At 63.6% G+C, this 15615-nt stretch overlaps 1 protein-coding gene across 1 annotated transcript; it reads right to left on the bottom strand.

Annotated features, from left to right (window-relative positions):
- Window positions 1-1819: 1819 nt before the first annotated feature.
- On the bottom strand, window positions 1820-14646 carry SLC4A1 (solute carrier family 4 member 1 (Diego blood group)). The gene is made up of 23 exons (XM_057400121.1): window positions 14594-14646; window positions 13425-13516; window positions 13218-13314; window positions 12354-12417; window positions 12144-12244; window positions 10994-11067; window positions 10630-10807; window positions 10418-10553; window positions 10069-10207; window positions 10012-10016; window positions 9461-9528; window positions 8744-8928; window positions 7342-7552; window positions 7052-7255; window positions 6756-6904; window positions 6213-6407; window positions 4775-4942; window positions 4495-4584; window positions 4227-4393; window positions 3864-4117; window positions 3608-3777; window positions 3297-3470; window positions 1820-2876 (listed from the first exon to the last, which is right to left on the bottom strand). Exons 2-23 carry the CDS (start codon window positions 13440-13442, stop codon window positions 2796-2798), a joined length of 2928 nt encoding a protein of 975 aa, XP_057256104.1. The 5' UTR covers window positions 13443-13516; window positions 14594-14646; the 3' UTR covers window positions 1820-2795.
- Window positions 14647-15615: the final 969 nt, after the last annotated feature.

Genomic DNA, 15615 nt, shown 5'->3' on the forward strand with positions numbered 1-15615 from the left:
GACAGAGCACCAAATATTTCACATCCAGCACATGAAAATCATCAGTTTCAAACTTTTAACTTGGTTTTTGGAACCCAAAAGCCACATTTGGGGAGGGAGGGAGGTGCCAATGTGCTGCAGTCCCAGGGCAGCACAGCTCACCCCCACCCTTGCAATGTGGTTATGGGGATTTTGCTGCTATGGTGAGACCCCAGAGGCCTGGAAATCACCTCCCCCAGCATTGGGGACCCCTCCAATGCGCACCCCAAACACATCCTCGCTGCTCACCCTGTGTGCAGGTAGCCCAGAGAGGTGCAGGCAGCCATAGGGGTGAGGGCAGCAGGGCAGAGGTACGAGAGAGCTTGACCTAAATCCCCCCGCCCCAGCCCAGGCTGGGTCTCGTGGCAGTGACCTCGCTGTTCGCCCAGGGAATATCCCTCTTCCCGGTGTGGCAGGAGGGAGGACAGGGCCTTGGGCTGGAAAACCCCAGCCATGTGCTGCTGTTCCCAGAAGACAAGAGCTGGCTGCAGTACTGGACTTGTAAAATCCAATGGGATGTATCCCAGCCCCATGGAGAGACTCTGGGGGCATGGCTAGAGGCAGCCACAGGCACTGACCCCGATGCCTGCCCCATGGCACACAGGAACGTCCCTTCCCACGGCCCCGGGCCAGTGTATTCTGTGAGGAAGCACCATCGGCTGCTCCCATTAATGAGATTACAGGTAATTGGGGTCAATGTAGAGCCTGGGGGGGGGTGTGGGGGGGGGTGTGTTGCAACAATGTCCCTGGCAGGCAGCTGCCAATGTCCCCCACATGGACACGGTCACAGACATGGGGCGGGCAGGAATGAGGCAGTGCCATGCGGTGAGGGGGGCTGAACATCCCAGGGATGCCAGGATGCAGCTGTGGAGAGCATCCCAGAATGACTTTGGGGAGCATCATTGGGAGCATTCCAGGATAGCCATGATGGTTGTGGGGAGCATCCTGGGAGGACTGCAGGGAGCATCGGGATGGCTGCAGCAGGCATCCTGGGATGCAGCATGTGTACTGGGATGGCTGTGGGGAGCATCCTGGGAGCATCACTGGGAGCATCCTAGCATGCCAGGGTGCATCAGGTATCCAGGATGGCTGCAGAGAGCATCGCAGGATGGCCACATAGAGCAACTGGGGATGCCAGGATGCAGTAAGTGTCTGGGGATGGGGAGCATCCTGGGATGACCATTGGGAGCATCCCAAGATGGCCGTGGAGAGAGGCACGGGATGGCTGCAGTGATGCCGCAGGGTGCTGGGATGCAGCAAGCATCCTGGGATGCCATGGCAAGCATCTTGGTGCAGCTGCACTGAGCATCCTGGCATGGGGACACCCCCCTGCAAAGGGTGCGCTTTTAGGGTAGCAGTTAAACGAGGGACACCCACCCCCAGCAAATACCAGTGGAAAACAACCCCAATTCCCCTTGGATTTTATTAATTTCTTTATTAAAGCCTAATACAGAAGGGGGGGGGGGGGGGGGGAGGAGAAATAACCCCCAAAGCTCACAAGAAGAGTGATTTCAGACACATAATAAAACTAAACCAACCCAAACATGAGGCAGTGCTCCCCCTCCCCAACCCCCCCCCCCCCCCCCCCCGATTTTGGGGTTTCCCCCCCTGATTTATACCTAAAGGAGTCAATTCACAGCCTGACTGGTCGCTGGATCCAGCCCTTGGGTCTGCCCAGGGCAGGAGCATCCTTTGGCAGGATGCAGGAGCAGGGGGATGCTTGGCCTGTTTGGGAGCAATCCCAGTGGGAACAGGGAAAGAGGCAGGCAGCAAGGAAGGGCAAAATCAAGGAAAACTGCACGATTGAACTATATATATATATATGGAATGCTATCAAATAAAAAGGAATGGTGCTACCACTAAGTCATGAGTGAAATGACACTGCCGGACTGGTCCATAGAGTTTAGGCCCTGACCAGGATCCTTTAAATCAACTCTTCTGGAATATACTAACATTCCCTATGGATTCTCTTTGGTATATACACACACACACACACACACACGGGGGCACAATCAGCAATAAATTACAACCTCCCCCCAAAGCCAGCATCAAGTATACAGAATCCCCCCTTGCAGCGCACGTGGATTTGGGGATTTCCGCCTTTTTATATCCCTTTTTAATGTGCTTTTGGTGGGTTTGTCTTTGGTTTGGGGGGATTTTCCTGCAGAAGCATCGTGGGATGGTTTTGGGGTGATTTTAGCATGGTTCTCTTCATTACATATATAAACCCTCTGGCTGGATTATGTACATCCCAACCCTGGGAGATGCCGAGAGCGCAGCGGAGCAGCCGGATGCTCTCACTGGAGCAAGTGATAGGATAAAGGGGGGAAAGGGCTCTGTGGGGTCTGTCCCGTGCTCATTAGCGCTGGAAGTTCATAGGGGAAGAGGGGCCAGGGCACAGGGGTCCCCAGGGAAGGGAATGAGGGGATCCCATTGTGGGTCCACCCCCGCTGCGTTTCCCCATCCCTGCAGGCTCCAGCATCTTCCTCCGGCTCCTTTCCCTGTGCTTGGTGCCTGGTCACAGCCCCAGTGTGGCCTTGGGGCCAGGATGGGGCACCCGTGCCATGGGGTTGGGGGTGGCCCATGGGACCAGCCTGTTCCCCACGGGGAGCGAAGGGCGGGTGAGCTCACACCATCCAAAATGTATCAAAAACAGGCAAAAAAAAAAAAGGGGGAATCTATCCAAAGGCTCCATTTACAGCGGGAATGTGGGTCCCAGGTCCCCCAGCACCCAGGGTGGCAGCAGTGGGGATGTGGGGCCGGGGGGCAGCGGGCCCTTAGCTGGGCATCTGCACCTCGTTGTACACGTCTGCGCCCTCCACCTCGTCGAAGGTCACCACAGCGTCGTCTGCATCCAGCTGGAGACAGGAGAGGGCGTTGGGATGGGGACATGGATGAGGATGGGGGTGAGGATGGAGATGGGGACAAGGAGGGAGCGGGGAGGGGTCAGGAGTAGGGGCAGGATTGAGGGCAGGGGCAGCGACAGGGATAGAGACTGAGGTGGGGCTGGGATAGATATGGGAATAGAGGCAGGGATGAGGACGGGGATGGGAATGGGGCAGGGACAAGAACGGAGCTGTGGACAGGGCTGGGGATGAGCAGAGGGATGGGGACAGGGATGGGGATGAGCAGAGGGATGGGGACAGGGATGAGCGACAGGGATGGGGATGGGGATGGACAGGAATGGCCCGTGGACAGGGATGGGGATGGACAGAGGGATGGGGACAGGGATGGGGACAGCACCGCGGTGGCCCCCAGCCCGTGCCGGGGCTACATACACATTTGAGCTCGATGTCCCGGAAGATCCTGGGCAGCAGGAAGCGCCGCAGGGGCACGGTGAGGATGAGCACGAAGGGCAGCGCCAGCGAGGCCGGGGTGGACTTCACCACCCACAGCAGCACCAGCACAATGATCTGTGTGAAGGTGAAGAGGTGCATCCGCCACGTCTTCACCTGCGGGACAAGGAGCACAGCGGGGTTAAAGGGGGGGTCCAGCACCCCAGAGAGCCCAGCGGGGTCAGCATCCACGGAGGAGGGTCTTTGGGGAGCTCCAAGTTTGGGGTGCCACAGCCCAGGGCACCCCCACTCACCCGGGTGACGTAGGGCTCGTCGGGGTGGTACTTGGGTGGCATCAGCAGGAGCAGGATGCGGTCAAAGAGCTGGATGCCGAAGAGGGAGGTGACGCCCATGTAGAGGAAGATGCCGAAGAGCACGGCCAGTGGGATGTACTTCAGGATGGGCTCCATGAGGATGGAGACGCCTGCGGAAGAGAAGGGGAGGTTGGGGGGAGCCCGCAGGGGCACCCAGCCCCGCTTTGCCCTGTTGGGGGTTCAGTCCCCTGCTCACCGATGAGCACGGCCACCAAGAGGCCGCTGAGGCGCTGCTCCTTGACCTCCAGGATCTGGGATTTCTCGCCGGGAGCAGTGGCTTTGCTCATGACGGTGAGGGCGTTGGCGTGGGTGATGGTGCGCACCGTGGTGGCGCTGAGCCAGGGCATGCCGAAGAGCGCGGCCAGGCCCCCCATGGCCACGATCAGCAGCAGGTCCAAGTGGAAGCCGGAGCCCTTCACCAGCTTCCTCTCGGGCTTGCTCACGATGAGGCTGTTGGGAACAGAGGGGACGAGGTGGTGACAAGCGCCCTGGGGAGGTCCCCTCCATCCCCATCCCACTGGATGCTCCATCCCCCTCCAACCCCATTCCCGGTGCTCACGTGGTGATCTGCGTCTCGAGGAAGATGAGGATGAAGACGAGGAGCGCGGGCACCACGGAAGCGAACATCATCCAGATGGGGAAGCTCTTCTTCTCGCCCATGGGGTTGATGAACCAGCCCCGGGCGGACGAGTTGGTGACCTCCAGCCCTCGGGGGACTTTGAGTTTCTGGATGGGAGCAGAAATGGGGCAGTGAGGACACAGGGATGAGCACCCCGCTCCGTGCCCCCTCGCTGGGGACACCCCCAAAGCTCCCACTGCTCCCAGACCTGTGTGTACGTGTCCTTGATGAAGAAGTCGGCCAGCGCCATGATGAAGATGGAAATGGGCACCCCAAAGTCCCCGATCAAGCGCCGGGCCTGTGCAGGGGGGACACCGTGACCATGTTAAACCCACCTGTGTGTGTGTCCCCCGTGTCCCCCCCATCACATCCCCACCAGCAGCAGCTTCAAGCAAAGAGCTCTGCAATGAGTTTGCGGGGTCTCAGCCAAGGAACTGCACACCCTGCGTGGGATATGGGGACACCCCCATGTGCCCCCCCATCCTCACCCTGCCGGGCAGGAAAGCGCTGTTCTTGAACTTGCGGAGGAAGAAGGCCAGGAAGAAGGTTCCGGCCATGAGGACGAGGGACAGCAGCGCCGTGTTGGGCTCCGGCACGTTGGGCTGCACCTCGTCCTGCACGTTGTACCGGCGCGAGAGGGGGTGCGCCTTGAAGATCTGCGGAGGGAAAGGAGAGGGTCAGGGTGGGATCCGTGATGGGGGGTCCCCTGCATCCCTCTGGTGATGCTGGTGGTGGGTGCGCTCCTGATGCACCCCAAGATTTTACAGCTACAGGTTGGGCAGAGAAGAGATTCAGAGCAGCCCAAGGAGAAGGACTTGGGGGTGTTGGTTGATGAGAAAATGAACATGAGCCGGCTCCAGTGTGTGCTTACAGCCCAGAAAGCAACCGGATCCTGGGCTGCATCAAAAGGAGCATGACCAGCAGGTACAAGGAAGTGATCCTGCCCCTCTGCTCTGCCCTCATGAGACCTCACTTGGAGCATTGTGTGCAGTTCTGGTGTCCTCAACATAAAAAGGACATGGAACTGTTGGAACAAGTCCAGAGGAGGCCACGAGGATGATCAGGGGACTGGAGCACCTCCTGTATGAAGACAGGCTGGGGAAGTTGGGGCTGTTCAGCCTGGAGAAGAGAAGCTGCATGGAGACCTCATAGCAGCTTCCAGTGTCTGAAGGGGGCCTATAGGGATGCTGGGGAGGGACTCTTCATTAGGGACTGTAGTGACAGGACAAGGGGTAATGGGTTCAAACTTAAACAGGGGAAGTTTAGATCGGATCTAAGGAGGAAATTCTTTCCTGTGAGGGTGGTGAGGCACTGGAATGCGTTGCCCAGGGAGGTTGTGAATGCTCCATCCCTGGCAGTGTTCAAGACCAGGTTGGACGAGGCCTTGGGTGCCATGGTTTAGTGTGAGGTGTCCCTGCCCATGGCAGGGGGGTTGGAATCTTAAGGTCCTTTCCAACCCTAACTATTCTCTGATTCTAGGACTCTAAGATGCTATTGACCCTGCTGGCTGCATGAGTACACCCGTGGTTCACTTGTCACCTTTCCTCCACGCTCCTTCAGAAACAGGGCACGATGGGGACAATGAGGGTGTGATGGGGTTCAGGGTAGGATGGAACCTGTGTCCTGCCTGTCCAGCACCAGGGATGTCCCTGTGGGCAGCCAGTGTGCGTGGGGTGACACTGTTCCCACAGGGAAGGGGCTGAGCCAGGGCATGGGGAAGGAATCTGGGCAGTTCCTAGGACATCAGCCCGGGCTTCACCTCCCTGAGCCCAAATCCCCCTGGGAAACACCTGGGAATGGGAAGAAACTCCTGGGAGAGACCCCTAGGAGAGGGGCTCCATCCCTCACCCGCGTCCCTCCTGCCGCTTCCATGGAAACCTGGGGGATGACCACAGTGTGCACCCCCCTCCCGCACCCCGCACGCACCGTGACGAGCTTGGAGAAGGTCTCGAAGATGAAGATGAGGGAGATGAGGAAGGAGAAGATCTCCTGGGTGTAGCGGGACAGGTAACGCACCAGGAAGCTGCCCTCGCAGGCCACCACCACCAGCACCAGCAGGACGAGCCAGAAGCCAATCCAGACCCGGCCCACGATGTACTCCAAGCCATTGGCACTGCAGAACTGGGCAGACAAGAGGACATGGCCCCATCAGCCCCCCCATAGCCTCCACTGTGGGTCCAGGGTCCCAGCTTCTCCCTGGGGGCTGGCAGGTACTGGGATTGCGGTACCTTGGAGCAGCAGGACCCCTATGGGATCACCCATCCCTACGGCAGCCCTGCCTGGCATCACCCAATATGCCATTAACCACATGACATCACGCACCCCATATTGCCCCTATGCCACTGCCTGTGTAGCATCACCCATGTGGCATCACCCCTGTGCCGCCCACCATGGTCCATCACCCCATGCCCACACTGGGGACCACCAGCAGCAGGTGGGGGGCACCCAGGGGCGCAGGATGGCACCCACCGAGTAGAAGGCTTCCTCGAAGACCAAGAGGGGCCCCGAGAAGCCGATGACGAGCAGGGGCTGGGCGCTGAGGATGCTGAAGAGCACACACTGCACACAGGTGGAGATGAGCAGCTCTGACACCCCCATCATGCCCTTGGTCTTCTCACCTGGGGGGGAGCAGAGCCAGGAGGTGCTGGGTTAGGGGGTGCGATAACCCCATGGGGCAGGAGGTGCTGCTGCAGGTGGGAGCACCCCAACCCAGCATGGGGACATCCCCGTCCCCCCCTGCATCCCCAGCCCGTCCCCATCATTACTGAGCAGGCCTCCGAAGGTGACAGCGGGTGACAGCGCCGCGAAGTAGATGAAGATGACAGCGGCCAAGCACTGGGGGCTGAGGAAGTCCTTGATGTCGCTGAGGTACTTGGGGTACCGGCGGCGGATGTCCCGCACCAGCCCCCCAAATGGCCGCCCCGTCCTGCGCAGGGGGTCATCGTCCTCCGGCGCCAACCCGTTCAGCTCTGGGGACACAGGAGGTGGCCATGGGGACGCCCTAGTGCAATGGGGGGGTCCCATGGGGCTGGGGGGTGAAGGGGGGGGTCCATACGCAAGTCTTTGAGGGGGTCCTCGATCAGCGCAGTCTCGGGGGCGCGGTAGCGGCGGCGGAGCAGCTCCTGCTGCAGCGGCACCAGGCTGAGGAGCAGCTGCTCGCTGGGGGTCTCGGTGGGGGGCACCACGATGCTGGCCTCCAGGAAGTCCTCGACGCCGCGCACCAGGTCCTGGAGGCCATCGGCAAGGTAGGCATCGCGGCGAAAGACCTGCGGGGATGGGGACACGTGTGGGGTCACGGGGGAATGGGGATGGGGACATGGGATAGCAGGGGAATGGGGATGGGGACATGGGATAGCAGGGAATGGGGATGGGGACATGGGATAGCAGGGGAATGGGGATGGGGACATGGGATAGCAGGGAATGGGGATGGGGGGCATGGGATAGCAGGGAATGGGGATGGGGGCATGGGATAGCAGGGGAATGGGGATGGGGACATGGGATAGCAGGGGAATGGGGATGGGGGGCAAGGGACCACAGGGGAATGGGGATGGGGGGCATGGGATAGCAGGGGAATGGGGATGGGGGGCATGGGATAGCAGGGGAATGGGGATGGGGGCATGGGATAGCAGGGGAATGGGGATGGGGGCATGGGATAGCAGGGGAATGGGGATGGGGGCATGGGATAGCAGGGGAATGGGGATGGGGGCATGGGATAGCAGGGGAATGGGGATGGGGGGCATGGGATAGCAGGGGAATGGGGATGGGGGGCATGGGATAGCAGGGAAATGGGGATGAGGGGCATGGGACCACAGGGAAATGGGGATAGGGGGCATGGGATAGCAGGGGGGTGGGGGGCATGGGACCACAGGGGAATGGGGATGGGGGGCATGGGATAGCAGGGAAATGGGGATGAGGGGCATGGGACCACAGGGGAATGGGGATGGGGGGCATGGGATAGCAGGGGGGTGGGGGGCAAGGGACCACTGGGGAATGGGGACAGGGAGCATGGGATCACAGGGGAATGGGGATGGGACCACAGGGAAATGGGGGTGGGAGGCATGGGACCACCGGGGAAAGGGGATTGGCAGCATGGGATCACAGGAGGTGATGGCTTGGACATGTGGGGGCACATGGGGACAAGGGGACCTCAAGGGGCATGGGGTCTACATGGGAGCATGGGGCTACAGGGACACAGGTGTGTGGGGATAGGAATGTGTATGGACACAGGACAAGGGTGCATGTGGAGATGGGGACATGGGGACAGGGGTGCCTGAGGACATGGAGACCCTGAAGGGTGGGGACAAGGGAACACTGGCATGGGGACAGCAAGGACATGGGCACAGAGGGGATGAGCCCTGTGAGAGCGTGCAGCCCCAGGGGTGGGGATGTGGGGGTGCTCAGGGAGGTTGGCCCCATGGACGGTGCCGATGCCGGTGGCGGTGCCGGCTGAGCCGTACCCTCTCGGACATCATGGTGGCCACGGCACGGCCGATCTCGTGGTAGCTGATGTGGGGGCTGTCGGGGCCCAGGACCACGAAGAGGAAGCGGACGGGAAGGGACACGTCGAGGACGCCGTCCAGCTTCACCGCGGCCTTGAGGCGCACAAAGGCCAGCGTGGGCTGCTCCAGGAAGGCTGCGCAGCCTGGGGGGAGGATGGGGTGGGATGGGGGTCACGGGGGTCTGGCACGGGGATGTGGGGACACATGAGCATGGAGACATGGGGACAACAGGGGATGGAGACAGGGTGACAGAGACATGGGGATGTGAGGGGATGATGGGGATTGGATAGGGGCAGAAGACGTGAGGACATCGAGGCACAGGGACATGGGCACATGGGAGCACAGGAACATTGGGGCGGGGGGACACGGTGGAGACATAGAGACACGAGGACACGGGAGCACAGGAGGGTGTTGAGATGGGACGTGAGGACAAGAGACATGGGACGGGCGCAGAGAGCAGCAGCACTGGGCAGGTGGCGGCGAGAGCTGCGCATGGGGAGAGGCAAAAGAGGTGCAAGCAAGTGAGCGAGCAGGAGCGAGGGGCAGACACCAAACCCACCCTGTGCGCCCCAGCCCTACACCCAGCACCCTGACTCCCACCCAGACCCACTGCCCTGACCCACAGCCACCGCCCTGACCCACTCCCCTGACCTCCACTGCCCGCTGAGCACTCACCCACGAGGACCAGTGTGGCCTCTGCATCCTCAGGGATCTTCTCATGGAGCTGGGGTCTGCTGGCCCCGCTCAGGCTCTGTTGCAGGCAGAGGAATGGCAGGGATCAGCCAGGCAGCCTTGGGGACTGCATGGTCCCCCCACCCCTTGCACACCCCCATCCATGTCCTGCATGTCCCCATGCATGTCCTGCGTGTCCCCAGCCATGTCCTGCGTGTCCCCATGCATGTCCTGCGTGTCCCCAGCCATGTCCTTCGTGTCCCCATGCATGTCCTGCGTGTCCCCAGCCATGTCCTGCGTGTCCCCATGCATGTCCTGCGTGTCCCCAGCCATGTCCTGCGTGTCCCCATGCATGTCCTGCATGTCCCCAGCCATGTCCTGCGTGTCCCCAGCCATGTCCTGCGTGTCCCCAGCCATGTCCTGCATGTCCCCAGCCATGTCCTGCGTGTCCCCAGCCATGTCCTGCGTGTCCCCAGCCATGTCCTGCGTGTCACCGCCCTGTACCCAGCACTGCTGCACCCCGACCCCGCACCCTCTGTGCCCTGGCCCCGCACCTCTGCTCCCCGGCCCCGACCCCGCACCGCTGCCCCCATGCCCCTGTCCCCGCTCGCCTGCTCGCCCCGCAGCCTGCGCATCTCCAGGGGCTGCTGTTCCCGCAGCAGCGGCTGCTCCGTGTCCGACCGCCCCGTGCCCGAGCGCTGCAGCTGCGCCGGGGGCAGCGTCCCCGTCGATTCCGCCTCGCTGGGGTGCCTGGAGCAGCGCGGAGGCGGTGTCAGAGGGACCCCCAAAGCCCCATGAGTCGGCCCCAGGGGTGGCGGGAGCCCCACACCGGGCTGGGGGCAGAGCCCAGGCACAGAGGGGCTTTGCCAGCCCGTGCCAGGCTCCGGGGGGAAGCACTGGGGCCGGATCCAGCCCACACACCAGGGTACCCCCCCATGGGGCCATCAGCCGTGGCCGTACTTGTGCTGCAGCAGCAGCGTCCTCAGGATGTCATCGCTGTCCTGCGGCTTGATCTGCCCCTCGTAGATCATCTGGTCGATGAGGACGTGGGCGATGGCCGGCAGCGAGTTGGCCGCCACGTCGAGGAGCACAGCACCTGCAGGGACAGCACCGTCACCGGCCGGACAGCGCCAGGACCCCGTCACCTCCCCGGCCCCATCTCGTGTCCCCACCTTTGGCCAAAGCCCGTCGGACCTCCAGGAGGCTGCGGTAGGTGAGGAAGGAGAGATGGGGCTGGCCCCAGTGCCCGGTTTCCTTGAAGTCCTCCTCCAGCTTGAGCCAGTGGCTGGCCTCCATCCAGCACAGGTCCTTTGTGCTGTCCATGACCAGCTCGTGCAGCTCCACGTAGCCCTGCGGCCAGAGGGGGTGTCAGTGTCCCCCCAGCCACACCACGGACCCCAAAGAGACCCAGAGCTGTGGCTCCGGTGCCAGCAACTCCTCATGCCCTGGGGTCCCCAGGGTTTGGGGTGAGCTTGGTCCCGGGTGGCCACAGCTCTGTTCACCCCCCGGGAACCGGGGTCCCAGGGCAGCACCCACCTCATGGGTCTCCCTCCGGAACAAGGGCCTCCTGCTCCCTCCCACCTCCAGGTCCACATCAGTCACCGATACAGCTGCAAGCGGAGTCACCAATGCATTAGCGGGTCCCTGCCCCGGCCCAGACCCCCTGGGGTCTGCTGGAGGTGTCTCCCCCCCCCCATGAAGCCCCACCCAGACCGGGCTGGGGCTGTCTGGATGTGCCCCTGCCCCATCACCCCCACCTCAGCCCCGGTGGGGACTCGCTGGAAGCGTCCCCCGCTATTGCCCCATCCCAGCCTCTGCCCCTCCATCACCGCCCGCCTCCAGCCCCTTGCATCCTGGGGCAGGGTGACGGCCTGGGGCCATGCCGGGGTCGGGGTGAGAGCAGGGCTGGCAGCCGCGCTCTGCCCCATGGCCCCGCCACCGGCACAGCCCTGAGCCCGGCACGGGGACAGCCCGGACAGCGCAGCCGGACCCTGGCAGCTCCAGGTGTCCCCATCCCTGACCCCTGCCTACCTGCAGCCCCCCCCGCGTTCCCCATGGCCCCGCAGGCTCCGTCCCTATAAAGCGGGGCCGAGCCGCACGCCCGGCGGCCGCCCTGTGTGCACCATAAATCCCGCAGCACTTTGCCTTTGCTGACAGTAAACAGCAGCGCGGCTCCCGCCCGCCGCGGCCACCGGGGCGCTGGGGACCGGCTCACCCCGTCCCCTTCCATCCCCGACGGGGACCAGCGCGGCCCCCTCGCTGCCCCACGGCCGGGTCCCCCCGCGGAGGTGATGCCACAGGAGCCGCATCCCGCTCTGCCGGGTGCAGGATGCGGGCCCCACGGGAGCGGGGATGCGGCACGGCCCAGCCCGGTGTCACGACAGCGCTGGCTGCGACACGTGGGCTCGAGCCGCCCGGCACCGGCCAACGCTCAGCCCCAAGTGGTTCTTGTCCTCACCCCAAACAAAGACTTTATTTATCCTCAATCAGCGGGCGATTCCGGGCAAGCGGCAGCGGTCACCCTGCGCGGCGAGCCCTGACGCCCGGGTGACGGTCACCCACCTGCACGGGGCGGCAACGGGGATGGGAGAAGCGGGGTGGGTGGCACGATGGAGGCTTGGGGTTGGGAAATGGTGGGCAATGGGAATGCCGAGGCTGGGCTTTGTCCCCCCCTGGGGTCACTCACGCTGCCCGCCGCCACGGCCGCTCGCCTGTGCCGGGGGGGGCCCGGCCGCGCGCCTCCTCCCATCCAGGTCATAACATCCCCTGTGGCTGGGCAGATACTGGCTGCAAAACACACCCCGCCGGGTGGGGGGGTCAGCGCCGGGCACCCATGGGTGCTGGCAGCCTCCCGGGGGGGCAGCGTCTGGTCCCGTCCCCGATGTGGGGCACTCACCGCAGGGGTGACAGCTCCTCGGCTCTGGCCCTCCAAGCGTGCAAAGGGGACGCGGTGCCAGGCCCTGCGCAGAACAGGCGGCAGCGTTACCCTGACCTGTGTCACCCCAACGGGGACCGAGGGGCTGGGTGCTGGGACATGGGTGGCAGCTCCCAGCCGGCAGAGCTGTGGGCAATGGGAGGCTCTGGGGCACACAGACCCCCCAAATCCCATCTTCTCCCTCCCTGGGGTCTCTCAACAGCGGCCTCAAGGACCCCGGTGCCCCCATCTTGGGCACCCCAGCCCTTTGTGCTGCAGGTGGCACCAACCTGTGGGTGATTGACCCCAGGGGCTGCACATCCCTGCCTGACCCCGCTGCGATAGCCCCGCTGCCTGCTCAATGCTGATGCCCATACAACACGTGTGCAACACCAGTGCCCATGCAGTGCCTATGCTCATGCAACGCATCTGTGCAATGCTGGTGCTTGCGCAGCATGTCTGTGCCATGTTGGCACAGATGCAACACGGTACTCATGCAACGCGGATGCCCGTGCAATACTTGCACACATGCCATGCTGGCCCCTATATACCGCCACTGGTGCCCGTGCAACATGCCTGTGCCATGCTAATATGGATGCATAGGTGACACCCCTGGAGCTCTGGGGCCCATGCAACGTGCAACCTTGGAGCACTGGTGCCCCTCCAATGCTGGCACCCACTCGGTGCCAGTTCACACGCAATGCCAGTGCCTGTGCAGTGCCATTATCCATGCAGTGCCATCACCCATGCAGTGCTGTCACCCATGCAGTGCTGGTGCCCATACAATGCCATCCCCCATGCAATGCTGGCTCCCACGCTTGCCCAGCACCCAAAGGAGCCACTCACTGCTCATCTCCCCCAGTGAGATCTGCGAGCTCTTGATGCCAGGGTCCTCGTAGCCCTCGGGGTCCAGGCTCCTCCTCATCCTCTCCTCGTAGGCCTCCTGCGGGACAGAGAGAAGGGGCTCAGCGGGGCCCGGCTCCCCCAGCGCCTCGCCAGGGCCGTGCCGGGGAGCAGCGGCAGAGCCAGGTTTTTGGGGCCGGGTCTCCCTACCTGGCCGGGCCCCTCCATGGCTCCGGGCTCGACCCCCGCTGCCGCCTCGCTGCGTGCCGGCAGTCAGCCCGGTGGCACCATAACCCGGTGCTCTGCGGCGACGGGGCGGGCGCGGGGAGAGAAAACGGGTCAGGAGAGGCCGGGGCAGCGCTGGGCCCCCCCCCGGGACGCGGGGTCTGTCCCACGGGATGGGGCCGGGGCCGGACGCGGGTCGTTCCCGCAGCCCCCGCCTGCGTAACCCGCTCCCCGCGGGAAGAGAGGTCGCGGATGCCGGGGGTCCCCCGGGAAGCGGTGCCCTGCCCGGTGCCATGGGGATGGGAACCGACGTCAGGCGGCGGCAGAGCCCCGGCACCGTCCCACCGGGGACGTGGCAGCGCGCCATGACCCGGCCGGGACCACACGCACCCAGGGGGGTGTCCGTTATGGACCCACGGGCTAGGGGCCCACAGGATCCCTTGTATGCGGGGGGGTCCCCTATAGACCCACACGCATAGGGAGAGATCCCCTGATAGACCCACGCATATGAGGGGGTCCCATACAGATCCATGTACATAAAGAGAGGGCTCCATATAGACCCACCCGCATAGGGAGAACCCTTATAGACCCACACATATGGGGGGTCCCATATAGATCCATGAACATAAAAGGGGGGGTCCCACACTGCCATACCCAGGGCCCCCACCAAACCCGCGCAGCCTCTGGCAGAGCACTGGGGGGGGGGGAAGGGAAAACTGAGGCACAATTGGGCTCATTGGGACCTCCCAAAGCGGGACGGTGCCAGCACATCCCCCCCCCCCCCCCCCCGCCCCGCGGCCGTGGGACAACCGCCAGGGGGCGCCGTTCCCACGCAGGCCGCTCACCCCCCGTGCCCCCCGCCCCGGGGCACCCCGGGAACCCCGGGCCTCCCCCATCACCCCCAAACACCCCCCCCATGCCCCCACATCTGCCCCCAGCACAGAGCCCCCCGGGGGGGTCATGTTCCCCCAGGACACCCAGACCCCCCCCTCTGCTCCCCGGGGGGATCCCCCCATGCTTGGGGTCAGGGGGCCCAGGCTGTGCCCCACAACACACACCCACGGCCCCGACCCGGGGGGAAGGGGGGGCACGGGGGGGGAGCAGCAATGCCAGGGCGTGGGGGGGTTGGGGGGAGCAGCCCCCCCAGATCTCACCAGGGTGATGCAGGAGCTCGCTCCCGGCGGGGGCCGCGGGGGCCGGCGGGGGGGGGGGGTGTCCCAGAGACCCCGCCGGGGCCGCGGGATCCCCGCCGGGGCACGGGAGCGGCAGCGGGGCCACGGAGCCAAGGGCCGGCTCCGGACCAGCCTCCTCCTTCCTGCCCCGCCTGGCCCCCCCTGCCCGGCCCGGCCCGGGGCCCCCGGGCCCCCCCCGGCTCTTGCATCAGCGCCGTGCACCGGGCTGCGCCCCGCTGATAACGGGCAGCCGGCGTCAGCCCCCGCCCGCTGCCCCCTGCGCTGCCCCGAGCGAGGGTGAGGGGAGCTGGGGCACCCCAACCTGCCCAATGCACCCCGTGCCGCATCGCACCCCATAGAGACATCTGTAGGGTCCCTATAGCCCACACCTGAACCCCGGACACCCCGTGTGCTCTGTATGGAGTCCATACCCCTATATGGTACATCCATGTGCACGGTATGGAGTCCATACCCCTATATGGTACATCCATGTGCACGGTATGGAGCCCATACCTCCTGTATGGTACATCCATGTGCACGGTATGGAGTCCATACCCCAATATGGTACATCCATGTGCACGGTATGGAGCCCATACCTCCTGTATGGTACATCCATGTGCACGGTATGGAGTCCATACCCCTATATGGTACATCCATGTGCACGGTATGGAGCCCATACCTCCTGTATGGTACATCCATGTGCACAGTATGGAGCCCATACCTCCTGTATGGTACATCCATGTGCACGGTATGGAGCCCATACCTCCCATATGGTACATCCATGTGCACAGTATGGTGCCCATACCTCCTGTATGGTACATCCATGTGCACAGTATGGTGCCCATACCTCCTGTATGGTATGGTACATCCATGTGCACAGTATGGTGCCCATACCTCCTGTATGGTATGGTACATCCATGTGCACGGTATGGTGCCCATACCTCCTGTATGGTACATCCATGTGCACAGTATGGAGCCCATACCTCCTGTATGGTACATCCATG

This window comes from Pezoporus wallicus, unplaced genomic scaffold, assembly GCF_028554395.1.
Source record: "Pezoporus wallicus isolate ANWC-B61680 ecotype Strahan unplaced genomic scaffold, APGP_CSIRO_Pwel_v1 contig_1735, whole genome shotgun sequence".
In the NCBI taxonomy this organism is placed as follows: Eukaryota; Metazoa; Chordata; class Aves; order Psittaciformes; family Psittacidae; genus Pezoporus; species Pezoporus wallicus.